This window comes from Camelina sativa, chromosome 3, assembly GCF_000633955.1.
Source record: "Camelina sativa cultivar DH55 chromosome 3, Cs, whole genome shotgun sequence".
Classification (NCBI taxonomy): Eukaryota; Viridiplantae; Streptophyta; class Magnoliopsida; order Brassicales; family Brassicaceae; genus Camelina; species Camelina sativa.
The window spans coordinates 879,045-887,007 of record NC_025687.1 but is presented as its reverse complement, the minus strand read 5'-3'; the positions used below and the strand labels follow the sequence as shown (position 1 = coordinate 887,007).

The 7,963-nt window shown below is 37.2% G+C and overlaps 4 protein-coding genes across 4 annotated transcripts in view; all 4 read left to right on the top strand.

Moving 5' to 3' along the window:
• Nucleotides 1–516, top strand: part of LOC104778536 (glutathione S-transferase F6-like) — a gene marked incomplete at its 5' end in the record, with an annotated part of 1,884 nt that extends 1,368 nt beyond the window's left edge. Inside the window, one exon of the mRNA XM_019242830.1 lies at nt 312–516. The remainder of the gene's footprint in view (nt 1–311) is intronic.
• On the top strand, nt 1,981–3,194 carry LOC104760176 (glutathione S-transferase F6-like). The gene is made up of 3 exons (XM_010483062.2): nt 1,981–2,206; nt 2,288–2,336; nt 2,557–3,194. The coding sequence occupies exons 1-3, from the start codon at nt 2,057–2,059 to the stop codon at nt 2,982–2,984; spliced, it is 627 nt and encodes a 208-aa protein (XP_010481364.1). The 5' UTR covers nt 1,981–2,056; the 3' UTR covers nt 2,985–3,194.
• On the top strand, nt 3,642–6,380 carry LOC104760171 (protein LOW PSII ACCUMULATION 1, chloroplastic-like). The gene is made up of 9 exons (XM_010483053.2): nt 3,642–3,975; nt 4,350–4,453; nt 4,569–4,704; nt 4,789–5,020; nt 5,105–5,262; nt 5,350–5,538; nt 5,633–5,733; nt 5,840–5,936; nt 6,108–6,380. Exons 1-9 carry the CDS (start codon nt 3,703–3,705, stop codon nt 6,180–6,182), a joined length of 1,365 nt encoding a protein of 454 aa, XP_010481355.1. The 5' UTR covers nt 3,642–3,702; the 3' UTR covers nt 6,183–6,380.
• On the top strand, nt 7,522–7,957 carry LOC104760160 (protein RALF-like 1). The gene has a single exon (XM_010483042.1). The coding sequence runs from the start codon at nt 7,579–7,581 to the stop codon at nt 7,945–7,947; it is 369 nt and encodes a 122-aa protein (XP_010481344.1). The 5' UTR covers nt 7,522–7,578; the 3' UTR covers nt 7,948–7,957.

The window sequence follows — 7,963 nt, the reverse complement described above, 5'->3', positions numbered from 1 at the left end:
GTTGGTTCAAAGCTTGTTTGGGAGCAAGTCCTCAAGCCGTTGTACGGTATGACCACAGACAAAGCCGTTGTTGAAGAAGAAGAGGCTAAGTTAGCCAAAGTCCTCGATGTTTACGAACACAGGCTTGGTGAGTCTAAGTATTTGGCTGCTGACCACTTCACTTTGGCCGATCTTCACACCATCCCTGTGATTCAATACTTGCTTGGTACTCCAAGTAAGAAACTCTTCGACGAGCGTACACATGTCAGTGCTTGGGTTGCTGACATCACTTCTAGGCCTTCCGCTCAGAAGGTTCTCTAAGTGAAATCCAACTGTTAATCAGCAGGGATTAATAAAAGTGGCGATGGCCTGATTGCCCAATTCTCTCATAAAAACTCTGTGTTTCTTTTTGTGTGTGTTTTCCCTTTTTCGTGTGTACTCTGTTTTTCTCTGCTACCGAGAGTGATTGGTTTGAATGTAACCTTCAATAAAAGAGTCTTTGATGAATAATAAAAAAAGTATCTTCGTTATCTTAAAGTTAAGCTACTATATTTAGTGTTGATCTCATTCTTGAATATTGACTTGAGACTTCCTTTTTGTTTGCATTGTAAAGGTAGAAATTGACCGTTGACTTTTAAATGCTTCTTTTAACTACTAGTGTATTTTAAGCTTCATATTTAGACAAAGACACTTCTGCTACTCATCAAGTTACTAATCCTATTCGTTAATCGATTCCAAACATTCTGTGATGTTGGCAAGCTTCGAAGTCCACGATGTTAATTATCTTTTTGGCGTAACTGGCACCAGTAAAAAAGTTCATAGATAATATTAAAACAGAGCAACAAATACAAAACTAAGCGTTTCTACAAAGATAGGGTTTTTTTTCTTCTTCTTCGGAAGCGTATAATAATAAAATTGAATGGCTATGGGTTACAGCTTCGTCGCTAAACCGCCACTTACTCCGCCGCGACTCGAACCCTCACTCCATAACTACCCTTTTCAATTCTCGCCCGGAATTGGGATTTCCATCTCCTTGTTTTCGCTTCCTCAGCTTCTCCGTCTCCGCCGTAAAACTGCTGGGTACAAGATTTATCGGTACCCTTACTCCACATACATACAAGGCGTGTCCTCGCCGTTCTCCACGAACGAGAAAGGTCTCTCTTACGATCCCATCACCGTCGAGTCCAAAGCCGCTGACTATTAGAAGCCACGTTTAACGTTTTCGCCTCTCTCTACTTGGATTACTTGTTCTTTACAAATTTAGGTCTTAACTAGAGTTTCTGTCTAAACTCTTTATTAATTTAGCGATGAAATCATCGACCTAGTAAAACACAAGTTATAACGAGGGTTGATTATTACCTACTGATTAGTTACTTGTATATCAAGTTTGTTACATCCTAGGTCTTTTAGTTTAACAGTGTTTTAATTGATGCAACCATTTGGTCAATCCCAGTAATTCATACACTTACGACTAATTAATCTGATATCAAATCTTCTGAGTTTGATCCACTAGCATCAATATTCAATGCTGATCTGGGAGCAATCCATTAAGCGAATGAAACCAATTAAGGCGAAGCTAAAAGAAGTTCTAGATAAACGACTCAAAAAAGTATAGCTTATTGGCTAGTAAGAGCTTCACATTGGCTGATCTTCTCGACTCAACGATCCAATTTGATCTAACGAGCCACATGAACCCAACAACGTCAGTCAAACTTTGCTTAGTAGATACAAGACTTTTCTTGTGGTCTTTATCACGCAATGGTTAATATTTTCCTCATATTGTATTTTATTATTATTTATACTATGGTTCTGTCAAAGTTTTAAACCAATAGAAACAGCGAATCATACATTACTCAGCTTGACTTTGAATAATCCTCTTCTTTACAAATATATTAAGAGTATTCAAGCTTGGTGGCGCCGAGCTATGTTTTTTTTTTTTTGTTTATTCACTAAAAGTTACTCTATTCTAGTTGTATAAATACACTGCCCCATCTGTCTATTTCTTTCATCAACCACAAAGATCTCTCTACTCTTACTTCTAATACATCTCTAAGAACACAAAACAGCGCATTCACTAATGGCAGGAATCAAAGTTTTCGGTCACCCAGCTTCCACAGCCACGAGAAGAGTTCTCATCGCCCTACACGAGAAGAATCTCGACTTTGAGTTCGTTCATATCGAGCTTAAAGATGGTGAACACAAGAAAGAGCCTTTCATCCATCGCAACGTGAGTAACATATACTATTGTTATAACAAAAACATTGTTTCTTTTATAAGATGCTGAAAATCCTGAATATTGTTTTTGCAGCCTTTTGGCAAAGTTCCAGCCTTTGAAGATGGAGACTTCAAGCTTTTTGGTAAATCAGCAAAACAATTTAACTTTAGTAGACCTAATCTATTAGTAACTTGGTTCGGTTATGGTTATCCAAGTTGAAATCATTGTTTTAGAGGTTTTAACCAAATTAATTTCGGTTCGGTTATGGTTATTTAATCTTGGTTAAATCTTTCAAGTTATGTTTTTTGATTCTTGCGTTTAAAGAAACCGTCTGAAACAATCAAATGTTTATTCCTGCGCAGAATCAAGAGCAATTACTCAATACATAGCACATAATTTCTCAGACAAAGGAACCGACCTTCTCTCACCTGGCAAGGGCATGGCGTTCATAGCCATGGGAATAGAAATCGAAAAAAATGAGTTTGACCCAGTTGGTTCAAAGCTTGTTTGGGAGCAAGTCCTCAAGCCGTTGTACGGTATGACCACAGACAAAGCCGTTGTTGAAGAAGAAGAGGCTAAGTTAGCCAAAGTCCTCGATGTTTACGAACACAGGCTTGGTGAGTCTAAGTATTTGGCTGCTAACCACTTCACTTTGGTCGATCTTCACATCATCCCTGTGATTCAGTACTTGCTTGGTACTCCAACTAAGAAACTCTTCAACGAGCGTACACATGTCAGTGCTTGGGTTGCTGACATCACCTCTAGGCCTTCTGCTCAGAAGGTTCTCTAAATGAGTCAAACTGTTAATCACAAGGTCGAATAAACATGGCGATGAACTCATTGCCCAAATTCTCATAAACTCTCTTTTTTACTTTTGTGTGTGTTTCCTCTGTTTTTATTTTCGTGTGTACTCTGTTTTTCTCTGCTACCGAGTGATTGGTTTGAATGTAACCTTCAATAAAAGAGTCTTTGATGAATAATTAAAAAAGTATCTTTGTTATCTTAAAGTTAAGCTACTATATTTAGTGTTGATCTCATTCGTAGTGTTGACTTTTATACTTCCAATTCTTGAAACTTGACTTGAGACTGCAATTTTGTCAGGTAAGAAAACTAATCCCTTCAAATTGGCTAACAGTTTTTAAGTTTCGTATTGAGACAATAACACATTTTATAAGAATATTACTACACCAACTCCAAATTAGTTTTGCTACTCATCAATCAATAATCTTAAGACAAACTCCAAATTAGTTCTGCTACTTATTAATCACTAATATTCTTCGTTTTCCTAATCGATTCCAAACCTTGTGTGACAATGTCGAGCTTCAAAGTCCACAATGTTTTTTTAAAAAAATTGGGTGTAGTTTTCACGAAAAAAAGTTTATGGATAAAATTCGAAGAAGTTGGAGACTAGTTATTATTATTTCCCGAAATAAAATAGAAAAAGAAAGGAAGAGTTTTTAAGATAAAAGTTTGGGTTTTTTTTTCTGGGAAGCGCAGAAGAAAATTGAATGGCTGTGGCTACAGCTCCGTCGCTAAACCGCCATTTCCTACGCCGCGTCTCGAACCCTTACTCGAGAGTGAAGAAACGACGACCATGGCTAACTCCAGGAGACTCTACCCTTTTTTATTCTCGCCGGAATTGGGATTCCCAACTCCTTGTTTTCGCCTCCTCTTCTTCTCCGTCTCCGTCGTCTTCGCCTCCATCTCCAAATTCTCGGACGGATGATCTCACTGCTGAGTCGTGCGTCAATACTGGTCTTGACCTTTTTAAGAGAGGACGGGTAAGTTTTAAATTCGAATTGTGTGTTCTTAGGGTGCATATGTTTCAGTCGCTTTTGTGTGTTCTATGGCTCTTGACCTTGTATGATTTTGTGAATTGGGTAAACCTTAATTTAATGAAAGTTAGTTACTTTTGTCACTCGCCAGTTGATGTTATGGAATATAAGCTTGTAACAAAACAAAAGGGATAAGTTTTTTAATGGTTACTAGGTTCTTGACCTTAATGGAGAGTTAGCAATTCGCTTGTACTAGTTAACATAATGTAGATACTTGGGTAGCAAAACAGTCTTATGTGATGACTGATTTTATGTTGAGGAATAACCTAAGTTTAGACTATACATTTTGTTGATACATTATGTTGGATACTTTTTTTCAGGTCAAAGATGGTCTTGTTAAGTTTGAGACGGCACTGAGTTTGAATCCAAATTCTATCGAATCACAAGCTGCTTACTATAACAAAGCCTGTTGTCATGCTTACCTGTAAGAACCTCTAACGATGTACCGATGAAACTACCTTATAATCAATGATTTGGAAGATCCTGATGAGATTCTTTTCTCTTTTGTTTCATCCCTATTGTTTATCGTCTTGAGGTAGGGGCGAAGGAAAAAAAGCTGCTGATTGTTTGAGAATTGCGTTGAGAGATTATAATCTGAAATTTGCCACGATTCTTAACGATCCTGACTTAGCATCCTTTCGTGCATTACCCGAGTATAAGAAGCTGCAAGAAGAGGTTTTGTACTTCCTATTTTGTCTGTGTTGCTCTTATCCCAAGAAGAACTTTCTCATTGGCAAAAACTTCTTCCGATTGTTTCAGGCTAGGTTGGGCGGGGAAGATATTGGCAATAGTTTCCGGAGAGATCTAAAACTTATAAGTGAAGTACGAGCACCGTTTCGTGGTGTTAGAAAGTTCTTTTATTTTGCATTTGCAGCAGCAGCAGGTATCTCAACGTTCTTTACCGTACCAAGACTGATTCAGGCATTTAAAGGCGGTGATGGTGCTCCAGATCTTCTGGAAACTACGGGAAATGCTGCAATTAACATTGGCGGTGAGTCATAAACACAACCTGAATCTTAAAATCCATTTTTTTTGCTCTGTTATGTGAGTAAGCTTTCGGAACAGCAATGTACAGGTATTGTTGTTCTGGTTTCATTGTTCCTTTGGGAAAACAAGAAAGAGGAAGAACAAATGGTTCAAATAAATCGAGACGAAACTCTTTCCCGGCTGCCTCTACGTCTGTCAACCAACCGAGTTGTTGAACTTGTGCAGCTAAGGGATACAGTTCGACCGGTGAGTCTTTTATCCCTCTTTTCTTGCCTTGAGTGTTAATCAGCCTTTGAGTTGCTGAATCGGGTAGATGATTGACATTGTTGTTAGGTTATTCTGGCGGGGAAAAAAGAGACTGTTACACTCGCGATGCAAAAAGCAGATAGGTTCAGAACTGAGCTCCTAAGAAGAGGTGTTCTCTTGGTTCCTGTGGTATTCGGTGAACGTAAAACACCGGTAACCGGAAAAAAAGGCTTTGGGGCTTCTTCAAAGGCAGCTACATCTCTTCCTTCAATTGGGGTAACGAAAAGATTTTGTGTTGGAACAAAAAAACAAACAAATATTCAACTTCATTCTCATTTTGGTAAAGCAATGAATTTTCTTTACTTAATAGGAAGATTTCGATACACGGGCTCAATCAGTAGTAGCCCAATCGAAGCTGAAAGGTGAAATCAGGTTCAAGGCCGAGACTGTTTCGCCTGGTGAATGGGAAAGGTCGAAACTTTCATCATCGCCTATTTGCTGATCAAAGTTTGATAGAAAAGAGAGGAAGACTTTGTTTTTGCGTATTAAAGGTCGTCTCTGGTTTTGTTTGGTTCAGGTGGATAAGAGATCAACAGACATCTGAAGGAGTTGACCCAGGTGATGATGTGTACATTATACTGCGGTTAGATGGTCGAGTCCGCAGATCGGGTAGAGTAAGTTTTATCTAAAAACCTAACTTCTCTTGGTTTATCATGTTCGATGCAAAAATGGTTGCTTTAGTGTCCTTGAATGATTTTTGGTTATTTGGTCGATATATATGCATTGGTTTTTAATGCGATTTTGTGCATCTTAGATGTAAGCAACAAAAAAACTCTGTTTTTCAGGGGATGCCGGACTGGGCAGAGATATCGCAGGAGTTGCCGCCGATGGATGACGTGCTCAGCAAGTTAGAAAGATGAAACTGTGAAGCTTTCTTACGTATAGTATCTTCATAAAACTAAAAACCTAGAAGAGACTAGCGAGAGCTCATAGGAGAAGAAAAGGCCTGTACTGTTTGTTTGTGTTCACAAGTTCATGACCATGAGATTGATACTTGTATTTGTTTGTATATGTGAACACAGTTTTTACATATTCAAAAAGAAACTATATTTGTATCATTTTGGGTAACTTCTCTCTTAATTGAGTCACTGAACGAGTGACATGAATAGGTTAAGCTTATAAACAACCTATTTTTTTTCTTTTTGTTTTAATGATCTTTTATGCACGAGCGGGTCCATTTGAACTAAATATGTCATATAATACGTATGAAACGCGTGGATTCGGTGAGACAGAAAAATTGGGATATTATGAATTGCACTTATAATTTTTTTACTTGTATCAACAATTTATATTATTAAAGGTTCGGTAAACCAAACCGGGGGAAATTACACTAATAATTTTCTAATTCATGATTTGTTTAGTTAAAAAAGGGGGTTAGGTTTTTTCTTTGTTTTTTTTGTTGGGATAACGATGTCCCAACTCGTTTTTATGGTTGTTGAGAAGGGAAAACGAATCGTTCCAATATTCGTACTTTATTTCTTTACAAAGCGAACCATGATGACTTTGTATAAATTATACGTACTAAGAATTCAGTTGTTAAATAGTTGGTGCTTAATACTAAGTAGATAAAAAAAAAACTAAATGAGCTTGGTCGAAGTCAATGATCGATGTTTAGTGAATGAAAATAACAAAATCAGGTAGTGAATACTCTCAATTATCTAAAAGAAATAAGAGTAATTGTGCATCCAAATATGAATGAATAAAACAATTATTCCCCTTTATGTCATCTAGATTCAGTGCTTTCAGATCATTAAAAAAATAATAATGTTGATTATGAAAAGTCAAATGGATAATGAGAAAAGATTTGAACTCTCAAATCGTTTTGGTTCAATTGGTGTCGGACTGTCGGTTTTAACATATATTCAACCACTCCCAACAATTCTCCATTAATTAATAATTATAATCTGCATAATCTTTTCTAATTTCATTTTCAAGTGGCATTCCTGTTAATATCACAAATACCTAAATAATAGTATTATTTTCAAATATTTATATTTCATCTAAATCAAATCTCGTTGAAAAAAAAAAAAAGTTACTAGAATTTCAGTTAAAAAATATTTTCCTCATTCTATGCTTTTCTTAGTTAAAAAAATAAACCTTATTATAATAAGAATACAAAAAGAAAAAATAAAGCTTCAACCACTAACAAAAACCAAAAACTGACTCCACGCACTCACCATGTATATATAAACATTAACTTAAGCAAGAATGATAACACAATAGAAGAAGCCCAAAAACGAAGAAAGACCATAAGAAATGGCCAGGTCTTTTACCCTCTTCCCAACACTTATGATAATTATCCTCTTTATCGTGATCATCTCTTCACCTCTGATCCAAGCCGGCTTCACCAATGACCTCGACGGTCTAGGGTGGGCAACGAGCGGAGTCCATGGCTCAGGCTGTCACGGTTCAATAGCAGAGTGTATCGGGGCAGAGGAAGAAGAAATGGATTCAGAGATCAATAGAAGAATATTGGCGACCACGAAATACATAAGCTATCAGTCGTTGAGACGGAACAGCGTGCCTTGTTCAAGAAGAGGTGCGTCTTATTACAATTGTCAGAACGGAGCTCAAGCTAATCCTTACAGTCGTGGTTGCAGCGCAATTGCTCGTTGCAGGAGTTAAAACTCTACAAAACAAT

Bases quoted from the DNA above. Each gene is read 5' to 3' on its own strand.
- LOC104760160 (XM_010483042.1), top strand. From the start codon at position 7,579: ATGGCCAGGTCTTTTACCCTCTTCCCAACACTTATGATAATTATCCTC.
- LOC104760171 (XM_010483053.2), top strand. From the start codon at position 3,703: ATGGCTGTGGCTACAGCTCCGTCGCTAAACCGCCATTTCCTACGCCGC. The intron at 3,976-4,349 runs GTAAGTTTTAAA...ACTTTTTTTCAG, and splicing joins ACCTTTTTAAGAGAGGACGG to GTCAAAGATGGTCTTGTTAA. The intron at 5,021-5,104 runs GTGAGTCATAAA...AGCAATGTACAG, and splicing joins TGCTGCAATTAACATTGGCG to GTATTGTTGTTCTGGTTTCA.
- LOC104760176 (XM_010483062.2), top strand. From the start codon at position 2,057: ATGGCAGGAATCAAAGTTTTCGGTCACCCAGCTTCCACAGCCACGAGA. The intron at 2,207-2,287 runs GTGAGTAACATA...TTGTTTTTGCAG, and splicing joins AGCCTTTCATCCATCGCAAC to CCTTTTGGCAAAGTTCCAGC. The intron at 2,337-2,556 runs GTAAATCAGCAA...ATTCCTGCGCAG, and splicing joins TGGAGACTTCAAGCTTTTTG to AATCAAGAGCAATTACTCAA.